Below are 12,686 nucleotides of genomic sequence, written 5' to 3'. Positions count from 1 at the left end.
TCTGGTGTCAGAGTTTTCAGGTCGCAACCAATCAATTTCAGGGCCTCTAAAACGACGTAACTACTGCTTTTTAGACAGCTGGGCCCAACGACTCAACGTGCCTTCCGATAATATAGGGCAAGTTAGAGGAATCCATCATTTCAAGTCCTTCGCAGATTTTAAATGATTCCAGCTACCTTTGCTATTAATGTATCGCGGGAAAACGTTCAAAGAATAATTAGAATGATTCAAAAACATTCTGAAGAAACGCTAATTGTTGACTATTTTCTGAGAAAATTCAAAATTCGTTGTGATAACATCATTATTCCAGCGAGACTGAGGAATATGAAGAGACGAAACATATAATCAGGAATTTCAGAGCTGAAGGGGTTTTCGAATCATTAGCTAATTTTCAATCGACAGGTGAACTCAGAACTTGATCAAAAAAGTCACAAAGAGAACAGCTTTGTTCCGAAAACACTGGCATTGTTGATCGGTAACTCCTCAGAAGAGCTTTTCCGGATAAGGTCTTTCTCATGAACTAGAGATTGAGCTTGTTTTCTACAGAAAAGGAATGGCTAAGGGCCCTAAGCCGAGTAACGAGCTCACAACAAGAAATGAAGGGATTGTAAATGGATATCCTCTAATTTCAGGGGATTTTCTTCTTTTGAGAGAGAAAAGTAGCTGTTGGGACTAATAAAAAGGCTGTAGTTTAAATGGATCCGAGAGCCTCACTAGAGTCTGCTAATTCTTTACTGCACGGTAAGCTCATTAGCCAGCCAGGTGAAATTCTGTTGCCTGTATGCTTCATACATTTTTTTACTATTTACACATGCGTATATAAACTCCAGTAGCCGAACGCTTCTGCACTCACGGCTGGGATTAAATGAGTTCCAGGTTCTCACGAAGCTTTCATTTGTAGGATTTAATAGAATGTAGGTAAACAGATTACTCAGCATTGGAGTACACATCGAAGTTTATTTTTGGAATTCGTTTCCCTGCAACGTTTGCTTTTAGTTTTATGGATTGCCTAACGTATCATACCCCAATGTATGCTCGATTATCTCTATTGGAATTTAGAATAGAGACATATAAGGCATGATTAAGAACAAGGTGATTACTCTATCCAAAACATTCACTATCAATACTTTTACAGATCCACCGTCTCTCACGGAATCCATTATCAGTAATCTATAGCCTAAGTACTATATTGGCGTAGGAAAGGTTAGAGCTGTTCAACTAATAAAGAGGTGACTTTAATTACAACATAGATCATAATTATACATAAAAATACTTTCAAAATAATATAGTTCAGTGACAAGTTAGATGGAGTGTGAAAATCAAACATTGTCGCAGATTTTGCAACGTAGCATTTTTTGTAGCAGATATATTAATTTTTTTGCATGATGAATAATCCCTAACTTATTCTTGCAATACAGCGTTTGACAGATGGGACGTTTTCCCGAATAAATATTATTAATTATATCATGAATTCATTGAATTACATGTTCTACGAAAGTGGAATGGAAAAACAATAGCCCAAAACTAGTTCTGTTCCTGAATTCAGTTCAATGGATTATTGTGCAAACTAGGTAAACAATTTCGATAATGGAATAAAATTACAAATTATTCTCTTCTTTCAGCTCAATCGTTTGATTGGTTGGCAGCCTTCCATCTAAAACTGTACAAATTATTATATGAATGGAATAAAGCACATGAGATATTATGAGATTGCCACTTGGTCTTGGGTGGTACAACTTCTTGTGTAATCGAATAGTATCAATGAACCTAAGCTGCTCAGCATCCAATAATCAACAGTTAGAATCAGAGTGGAGGCCGAGATGGAGCTGTAGCCTACTCAGAGTCGCTAAGGGAGTCGGAATTGATACAGCAGACAACCAACACACGCCTAGCCTAGCTGCAACTCCCAGCACAGCGTAATAGAGCAGGCCTCGAAATTAGATGTAATTAGGCGAGTCTCAGAGAAGGAAGCCTCAGACCGTGCTTTGCTGGGAGAACGGATATTACACTGTGATCCAATTTAGGGCCTGACACGACCTCGCTACCGACAACCCAGCGAGCCTCAGTATTATTATCTGCCATGTGGCTACCAGTTAAATAACACACGAGCTCATCTCAGCACTCCGACGGAAATTAAAAAGAATTTCTGATCATGGTCAGCGGTGTATGCGATTTTATTATTCCGTGTGATGGAAATTCGTTTGAAGAAGTGAAATGTGGTGGCAGTCAAGTGCACAATTGATAATCTGATCAATAATCTTAGGTCTTAATACATTTTAGACGAATTGAGTGAGATGGAAGTAGTACTCTATTTCTCGGAAAGCACGAAAAAATCTGAATTCCCAATTTATCAAAATTTATTTCTATTACAGGAACATAAGTTTCCATAAATAGAACCTGAACTGAAGAAAGGGAACCTGAAATATTTCACGGAGTTTCAATAACTCTTCATAGCTCTATAGAGTATTCTTTACTAGAAAAGTGAGTACTCTACGTCATTTGCAGAGTAATAATAATATGAAATGAATACTACCACCACTAATACTAATACCACTTATGAATAAACAATGGGTAATATCAATAAAATGATTGTTGAATCCATTTCAATTTTCAAATAACAGCGTCCATATTACTTTACCAGGATGAGATTATTACAGAATTATCCTAGTATTAAAACGATCAATTTGAAATACTGTATGAGTATTACTAGTATGAGAGATTTCATAAGCAAAGAATTCATAATGCTGAAAAGTATGGGATTGAGAGAAAGGAATAGGAGAATGTTGGGAAAGGTATCAGTAAGATAGCAAAATCCACAGAGGAAGGAAAAGGAAGTTTTAAAAAAAATATGATAGAGACACGGACTCTTCTCTCAGACTTGCAGATTCTATATATTAATCAGCAGTATTCCTCCATTTTATGAAAATTGAGATTCAATATTAGAATATGGGAGAACTATATCGATGATCATGGATAGAGTCATTATCACATAAATTGTTTAATGTAATTTTCAAGATTAGATACAAAGCAATTAATATGGAGTAATTTTTCAAATGTAATAGTACATGTTGTAACACTACAGAGGATAGTTTATGTAGGCTCATCTCATTCCTCCAATCAACTCTCCAGCAACAAATAAATTTCTCCTGAATTTTATTGATGAGGAAATATAACCAGCGAATAGAATAGAACTCAGTTTTGATCAGTATTCTTTGTCTCATCGATAAGAGCTCATTGAACTCTACGCCATGCGGATGTGTTAATCGAGGGAGAGAAAGCACGATTGTCCCCGACGGGAAGCCAAGAGAATGCTCTTGTGACATATTAGAGCTGACACATCACATCAAAGATTCATGCTAGATATCAGGCAATTTGCAACTGTACTTCTGAATGAGTTAAGCCAGCAGAAGATTACAAGGTGCCTGAATTAGACGTCCAATTTAACAGTGGGCTAAAGTCTGATGTGTGGGGGGGGTTGGAAAAGGAAGAGGGTGTGGGTAGAGGGGGGTGTAAAGGCGAACGGCCTGTCAGGGTGTCGCAGCAAATAGATTAGGCATGCTCACTTTGGGATAGCTTCGCTTCCCTCTGGGAGTTTCGTAGTCAGGATGAGTGAATTCAGTTACAAACATCAAAGATTTGTATCGTGCACTTTGTTTGAGAGAGCCAATCGCTCTCTCTCGCTCCAACGCGCCGGCATTATTAGCACAATGGAGTCGAATTATCAAGCGACATTTAAAGTAGTGTCTGTCGACTGTCGGAACTCATGAACGTTGGGATTTGGGATGAAGTGAATTGTGTTTGTGCAAAATGAATTGACAGCAGTCAGGCTCACATGAATTTTGTTCCTTTTCACTTTATATTCAGAGCTCTTCTCACAGAAGTATACCAAGCTACTCCATCACAAATTTTCTATCATTTTGAATGATATTGTGTCGAATGGGAATCATGTAGACTCACTTCGCTGTTCATAATATAATTGAAATTGCAAAAATTCTGACCAGAATCATAAATGATGAAATGGATTGAAGTGCAACATATTATACCAACAGATTATTCTTAATCAAGAATGATAGCAGATTTCAAACCAGAAATTACTTCATCTTGACACAATGTTAACTTTGTAGACAAGTGAATAAGTATATAGACAACAATTTTATTATTATAATACTTTATTCAATGATACTCAACTTACATGCTATAGAGTTTTTATCTGAATTAATTTAGATGAGAATTTCCCGGCCTTAATAATTTACTCCATTACCTTACTTACATACTCCAGAAGAATTCAATCGTTGAATTTTTGTAATACTTGAAAATACCTTGTACAACTGGAGAAGAGATGGAAATACCTTATTAGATTTCGAAAACCATTCAATTACTATTACTCATTTACATTATATTGGGTACATCCAATTCTAATAGATAGATATTTTATTTTGTGAAGTAATTCTTTGTAACCCATTACTGACAAGTGAAGCTGTAGGTCTATTCATTTTTCCTCCTCCAAATCATTTTCATCGTCCGTTTCATTACCCGCGCACAAACCACCATAAATTTGTGTTGCCACAATCTTTGAGCCACCACAAGCTCATATAACCATCAGCCAAAATAACTGAATGAAATCCAATTCAAATGTAGTTACCAGTTGTAATAATTGGTATTATCATTTTGTCTGTTACAGCCGTGCGATTCTGAGCAACCCAGACGTGTACGGCTCAACACCGTGGCGGGGTGTTTTCACGAATGACTTCTGGGGCACGCCGCTTGCCTCCAGCGGCAGCCACGGCAGTTACAGGCCTTTGTGCGTACTCAGTTTCCGTGCCACACACTGGGCATGCGGCTTCAAGCCATGGGGCTACCATGCGCTCAACGTGCTCCTCCACAGTCTCGCCACGGGGTTGGTGTTGAAGGTCGGGCGGCGGATTCTGCCCTGTCGGGGAGCCAACGCGGCTGGGATGTTGTTCGCGGTGCACCCCATACACTCGGAGGCGGTGGCTGGTATAGTGGGGAGAGCGGATCTGTTGGCTTGTGTGTTCTTCCTGTTGAGCTTCCTCGCCTACCTGAAACACGTGGAGTTCAGGGACGTTCGTCACCCGGCGTCAACCCGCAAGCCACCCTCTTCTAAAAACCGTCTTCCCCACCGACCTTACATCGACGCCCTTTGCCGAGACCTGTTCGCCACACGCCGAAAGTGTGCTTCCGTTCGATCGCAGTCCCACTGGGATGTGCTCAAGTGTGACTCGTGGCTCGCCTGGGGATTCCTTCTCGCTTCCGTGCTGCTCGCTGCGCTCGCCATGCTATCCAAGGAGACAGGCATCACTGTGCTCGCCCTTTGCGCTGTCTTCGAGATGTCGCGCATGCGCGCCTTGCCTTCACTGGTGAGTCATTTATCAATATTGAATATTCTTACATGTATCACATTATATTCATGTTTGTATCATACCTTTTCTAGGTTTTCTGCATCACAATTGCAGGATTAATTATAGTTAACAATTTTTTGCACATATTGATCAATTCCACTCTCCCTGACGAATTTCAAGTTAATAATCCACTTCCAACACGTTTCACACAATATAGTTGTTCAACTTCTATAAAAGATCATGAGAAGATCAGTAACTAATTCAATTAAACTAGAGATGGCCATGGTTTTACCATGGAATAACTGTTATGAAACAAGGGCCATCTCTAGTTGAAAAGGATAGTAAATTAAGAGGCAGAATTGGAGCAAGATCACCTGTGAAAATTTTGTATTACGTCAGTAAGAGAAAATCGTTGGGTTTCTATTTTTCAAACTCATGCTCTCTTCAGAGTAATCCAATTTTTCCTGTGAACATTCGATTAAGCATGCCAATAAAAATTCTCTTCCATTTTCACTTGGTCATTGATTATTCCAAACTTATTTCGCTTGACAATGATCGTTAATCTATCTACAGTTATCCTTTGTTCATCTGGATAAAAGCTCTTAGGTGAATATTAATGATAATAATCTTGCTCAATAGATTTTAGCTACAGATCCGATAACACTGCGTCTACCCACGCTGTATGTTGACACACAAACTATCTAATATAATATGGATATAGATAACCCTGCTCTCACAATGGCATGACACAAGGACACGCATATTCACCCCCACCTCCAAAAGCTCTACACCAACTCAGTGCAGCAGAGGTGTTCAATTACAGCCCTCATTAGATACTGGCATCGATGTATATACCCCAAGGTAATGTAATCACGCCACCCGTCCCCTCATGCCACTGTTTGATTAATAGCTCGGTTTTTGTGATGGCAGTGAGCTTCCCATTAGGCTCTGTTTCCGTTAATAACGCTGACAAATACCGTAATGGCTTCATACCGCCTCTTTAAGCTCCGGACCAGGGGGAGGTGGAGAGCCAGAGTTTCAATTCAAGTCTCACATTGAAAAGGCACACTCTAGATTGATTGATTTTATACGTCACTTTGTAGCGGCAATCTGACAACAGATGGTCCCGGAGAGATTTGATTAAGTCTGTTTCATTGTTCATTCTGACGGGGGAAGGAATTGGGAAACAATATCCTTAGTCTTCGAGGGTGGGGTACTTTTGTTTTACTGTTTATTAATACCTATCAACTCAAGCTGATTTTCATAATAAATTATGAAAAGGTTTATTTGATATCTGCTCATATTTTCAGTCCCTCAAAGGTGCGTACAGACTTATGCGTCACAAACAACCTGATTTCAGTATTTTAATCTGCTTATAAAAACTGTATTTGTACAAAAACAGTAAGATACTGTAAAGCGGTATTTTTACTCGCCTCACATACGTAGGGTGAATCTTGTACTAAATCAACGGTGTTGAGGTTATAAATTTTGTAACTGCGTGCGTGGACGCTAAGTGTACACCAGACTGATTGATTCACTACAAGATTCAATACAATTGTCGGAATCGCGGGAGGTCTAAACGCTCGCTCACCCTTGGTTCTTCTAATGACAGATTGTATAGCGATGAAATTTTTATAAGCAGTGTAGCGATCGCTAAACACTGAAGACGGATACCTTAAAATTATTACCTGTGAAGAACGAGCATACAAAATCATACAGGTCGAGCAAAAATCCCGATGTAGATAATTTACGGGACTGCGTCTCTAATAAGTTCCGAAGGATTAAGATACAGTATTTGAACCAAATATCGTTCGGAATATATTTCGAGAACAGAGTCTTGTCGGGTTTTAAGCTCTATTGTAGGAAATTATAGGATCTCTGGCTGCATCTGCTGTACAATTGATGTATTCGCTCCTAAGTCGAGGTTGGTAACAGATAAAAGCTGATATATGAGCAGGTAAGGACAAAGAACAAATATCTCGATCTGACCCCACTCACTACATCCACTTAGACCTGTTCCACTATCCAGCTTAATTCAATTATTTCAATGATCGTATTCGATCGGTTCTTGATGAGATAGAACGTATCAGACACAATAATTGACAGGCTTAAGAAATAATCGAACTCAGAAAACGAATTAACAAAATTGAAATATATTATAATAAAATATATGATCTCACAGTGCAGATTCAGAATATAATTTACAAATTAAGAGTGTTTCAACATTGACAAAAATGATTAGCAGTTTTCTTGTACTTGCATGATACCATGCGTGATTCGACAGAATTTTACAATTGATAAAATTTAACAGTTTTGAAAAAATAAATAGTGAAGAATGAATAAAAAATGTGTTTTTTTTTTTTAATTGTTCGGGGTCGTGGTTCTGGCAGCGGCTCAAATCTTTGAATAGTAGACTTGAGATGCGCGGGAACACTAGCGTCAGGTGATCAATTTTCATAATGGCAAGGAAAGTTGTGTGAGTGCGCCACACCAGATTTTTCATATTAATGTTACAAACTAATGTATTGCCTTTACTTTGTTTTTACATACAATGTAATGTATTAAGTTTTTGAATTGAATTCAAATCCTATCATATTGATTAAGGATCTTAACCTCAAAAGATTTGAATAAAAACGTTGAATTCATTAACCAAATGATGAATATCCATTGTTATTTTAATTATGTATGAATTGTAGTAGATTGTAGTGTGTATATTAGGACGTTGTATGCCTAGTGTTTGACTGTGATACTAAGGTTCTTCAATTTGTAATTTTTCTAATGAATAATAAAGATTGTCTCAACATGTTGTATGTTATATGACAATAAACGATGATTTTGATAATATAAACGAAAACAATACGATAGATCTGTTGATATTATGATATGAATTAATCTATTTATTCTATATCCATAATCTATTAACATATATCTCGTTAAAATTAATCTGCCTCATATAACACTAGACACGGCTCCCATTATGATGCGATATGATACGCGCTGCAACATGATATGATAAGCAGCCCAATCCAGTTTATATACAGAGTATATATCACTCACTTATAGTGCCATAGTACATAGGTAGATAGGCACATCACTCACTCACTCAGTACACTCATAGCCTTGCACGAATACTAACCTATCTTGCTGCAAAAGCAACTAATCTTCTGCTCACAGTAATACGTGTGCTCACAGTAACTTGTGTACACAACGTGATAACGCTACTGTTGTGGAGAAAATTCTAATTTGTAGATGATATTTTCATTTTAATATTGAATTTAATTGTTGGTTTTACTTTCCTTGCCCTATTACCATAGGTAAGGAAAGTATTGCTTACCGAAAAAAATTAAGGTACCCCAATTTCTAAATTTCTATACGTTTCAAGGTCCCCTGAGTCCAAAAAAGTGGTTTTTGGGTGTTGGTCTGTATATGTGTGTGTGTGTGTGTTGTGTGTGTGTGTGTGTGTGTGTGTGTGTGTGTGGTGTGTGTGTGTGTGTGGTGTGTGTGTGTGTTGTGTGTGTGTGTGTGTGTGTGTGTGTGTGTGTGTGTGTGTGTGTGTGTGTGTGTGTGTGTGTGTGTGTGTTGTGTGTGTGTGTGTGTGTTGTGTGTGTGTGTGGTGTGTGTGTGTGTGTGTGTGTGTGTGTGTGTGTTGTGTGTGTGTGTGTGGTGTGTGTGTGTGTGTTGTGTGTGTGTGTGTGTGTGTGTGTGTGTGTGTTGTGTGTGTGTGTGTGTGTGTGTGTGTGTGTGTGTGTGTGTGTGTGTGTGTGTGTGAAGGTGTGTGTGTGTGTATGAGTGTATGTGCGTCTGTGTACACGATATCTCATCTCCCAATCAACGAAATGACTTGAAATTTGGAACTTAAGGTCCTTTCACTAAAAGGATCCGACACGAACAATTTCGATCAAATGCAATTCAAGATAGCGGCTAAAATGTCGAAAATGTTGTCAAAAACAGGGTTTATCGCAATTTTCTCGAAAACGGCTCCAACGATTTTGATCAAATTCATACCTAAACAATTCATTGATAAGCTCTATCGACTGCCACAAGTACCATATCTGTAAAAATTCCAGTAGCACCGCCCCATCTATGCAAAGTTTGATTTTAGATTCCCAATTATCAGTCTTCAGATACAATTTGAACTGGAAAAGATTGTGCATGAGAATCTCTACAATTAATGTTCATTAACATTTTCACCTAAAATTGAAAATAAGCTCGAAATGCGAGAAAATAAGATTATTCAATTGCAAACTGTTGGCAAGAGTGTTGATTCTATTAAATCATTCACTATGAAGAGATAGCAGACTTCGTGTGTCTGCAGCGCTATTGTCCTGTCACCAGCTGTCTCAGATTTTAGAATAGTAGATTTGATATGCGCGGGAACACTAGCGTCAGTTGATCAATTTTCATAACGGCAAGGAAAGTTGTGTGAGTGCGCCACACCAGATTTTTTATAATTATGAAAAAGTTCTGAAAGCAAAAAGGTACTATAAACTTATTTCCTTATCAATTAACAATTTAATTAGCCCTATTGAAATAATTTGATAGTCAATTGAATTTTATGATGCCTCCAACACCAATCTTATGGAATCGATAGAATAACAGAGTCCATGTAAAATAGACAGGTTAGATACAGAAGCCTGTCATATGACTAACAATGAGTTTCAATTGAATCCAAGTCTGACCTCTATCATGATGCAACAGAAGAGTATTACATATTTTTATTTTTAAAGTAGAACATGTTTTTATCTTTATTCTTCTCTTATCAGCTTGTAACCACAAATCTTCAAAACTTCATAGAGACAACGTGAATACAAATTCAAATTTTTCAAATGTATTCATTCAAGTAAGTCACAATACATTCTGGTCTATACAAGCATCTACAAAAAATTACAGTACAACAGCTAATTATGCAACAAATTTCACATATTATAAAAACTTATTAATTACAATGAAGATTGAATGGAACATTAGAATATTGATAATAGTATTGTAATGCAACTACATAAATCAGCGGTGTTTCAACAATGAATAAATGATAACTTCAATGAATAAATATACACCCCACTATAAATTATATGTGTTGGGGTATAAGTAATTAGTTGCTTATTGCGTGTTATAATCACTATTTACAAACTTCATTCACTGATATAGGATTAAAGTTTTTTATAATAAAATTAGTAAAAATTTATAAAACAAACAAAATTATGAAATTAGTAGATAAATATTAATATTCTACTAAGGATAATAATAAGAAAGGTTATTTCAGAAAAATGAAAAACAGTAAAGAGAAGAATGAAGAATAAATAGTTTCAATATTTACAGTCTAACTAAATTTTCACAATTTTCCACCCCAATATCAACCAACCAGGAAAATAAACTTTTCTTGAACCTGTGTCTATTGAATTCTTCCCTAATGTAACTTGGTATTGAATTGTAAATTTTTGGTCCCAAATATATGTAGTTTCTTTGCCCAAATGTAGTGTTCATCCTTGGTACTATTGAATGCGTGTTTCTCTGCCTTGTTTGATGGTTATGATCTGCCAGTCTTATGTGTTCGTTGTTTCTCCTCATTCGCGTGATGATAGCCTGGATGTAGAGTTGTCTTACACTCAGTACTTTACTGTCCTTGAAAAGAATGTTCGTGGGGAATTGATTCTCCTTGAAGCCTATTATTTTTAGTATTCGTTTTTGAAGTTTATAGAGAGGTTCAACATCTATAAAATTCGTAGCTCCCCAGATAATTATGACGTATCTTAAAATTGATTGCACTAAAGAAAAATGAACAGTTTTTAATGTCTCATAGTTGAGGATTTTACGGAGTTGATAGAATTTGTAGAGAAGCTTCCTGATCCGGGTAAAATAGACAGCACAATGAGGAAGTTATCAAATTTCACAAAATTAGACCCTGGAAATGAGAGAGGGGATAAATTGAAAAAAGAGGGAAATATAATAATTGCGAAATATGAACGAATACAGGAGAAGAAAGGGAGAAAATTGGTGAATTGGGATAAGAGGAAAGAAGAAGATGGGCAGGTGAATGAAAATAGAAGGAGGAAGAGGAAGATGAATGAATACAGAAAAAAGGAAGAAGATAGGTTAGAGGAAGAAAGGCAGGTAAATGGAAAGAGAACAAGGAAGAGAAAGATGAATGAAAGAGAATGAGAGACTGTTCATGTTGATGTGGGTTGTACTTACTGATAGCAAAAACGAGCGACTACACTAACACTAACAAGCCATACTTGAACACGACAAGACGAGAGCTATATGCCTATCAGCTGTAATTCTACGTCAATCAAATTATTAGTGCTAACCCAACAGTGGTGATTGAGCCAATTAGGTTCAATTAGATATTTATTAGGCAAGTGGCAGCACACACGAACGTTATTTCGGCTCAAACTGAAGCACGTCACTTGTTGGGCTTTCCTCGTATGAATAGGTCCTGTGGATGAATTTCGGGATAATTATCACGTATCCTGGAGACGGGTTATGAGATAGTTATCAATTAAGACGTATTATAGTTATAGAGCCAAACCAAGCTCTGTCCCACAAATCATTGATAGAGCTACTGAAATCTTGAATATAATAGAGTTATGCGAAGCTCCGTGCCACAAATAATGGGCAAAGCTAATGAAAGCTTGAAACCATTTTGCTCGTCCTTCATTCAAAATATCAATGTGATAAATGAGAAAATATGTCAAAAAATGTCACATAGTAGAGGAAATGATGTTATCGAATAGAACTACTAGCGGTAAAATTTCTTCAATAAATGAATTTATTCACTCACTGTGACAACGAGATCTTTCGGCAGGTCCGCCATCTTCACACCCATAGTAAGTAGTTCGTGATGGAAAACAACATTTAGAAAATAATGTCTTATATTTGATTTCGAACCATCGAGAAATATGGAGAGTGATTTTTGATATGGAAAATAATTAAAAAAAAAGAACAAGAAATGTGATAGCAAGACTGAAAAAAGAGATTGATTGCTATTTTAGGTTAATTCATTGGATTTCATTTCTGTTACTTATTTTTTGATAGCTGGCTGATTTCTGAGCTTTAGGTGGTCATTGTATCGACTCTATCCCCAAACTAACCTGGGGTAGATATGACCGGCGGGAAATGCATAGAATGGAAACGGTGAAAATGCTTTGCGCCGCTCTTTACCGGAACAAACGTAGAAAGAGAAATACGAATGTCGGATATTTGCTTAATTAACACAGTTCAGCCTTTGTTTGAATGCGACGTGCTAGCCTATTTGATGTCGGTGCCTGCCGTCATTTGCAAGGGTGCGAGAGAGAGTGAGAGAGAAAAGTGAGAGGGACAATGATG

The 12,686-nt window shown here is 37.2% G+C and overlaps 1 protein-coding gene across 1 annotated transcript in view; it reads left to right on the top strand.

Moving 5' to 3' along the window:
- Positions 1-12,686, top strand: part of LOC111053779 (protein O-mannosyl-transferase TMTC2) — a 147,631-nt gene that overhangs the window by 48,588 nt on the left and 86,357 nt on the right. Inside the window, 1 exon segment of the mRNA XM_039427788.1 lies at positions 4,682-5,378. Within this exon segment, the coding sequence (XP_039283722.1) occupies positions 4,682-5,378 (697 nt within the window).

This window comes from Nilaparvata lugens, chromosome 5 (assembly GCF_014356525.2).
Source record: "Nilaparvata lugens isolate BPH chromosome 5, ASM1435652v1, whole genome shotgun sequence".
Classification (NCBI taxonomy): Eukaryota; Metazoa; Arthropoda; class Insecta; order Hemiptera; family Delphacidae; genus Nilaparvata; species Nilaparvata lugens.
This window is presented reverse-complemented; position numbering and strand designations above follow the sequence as displayed.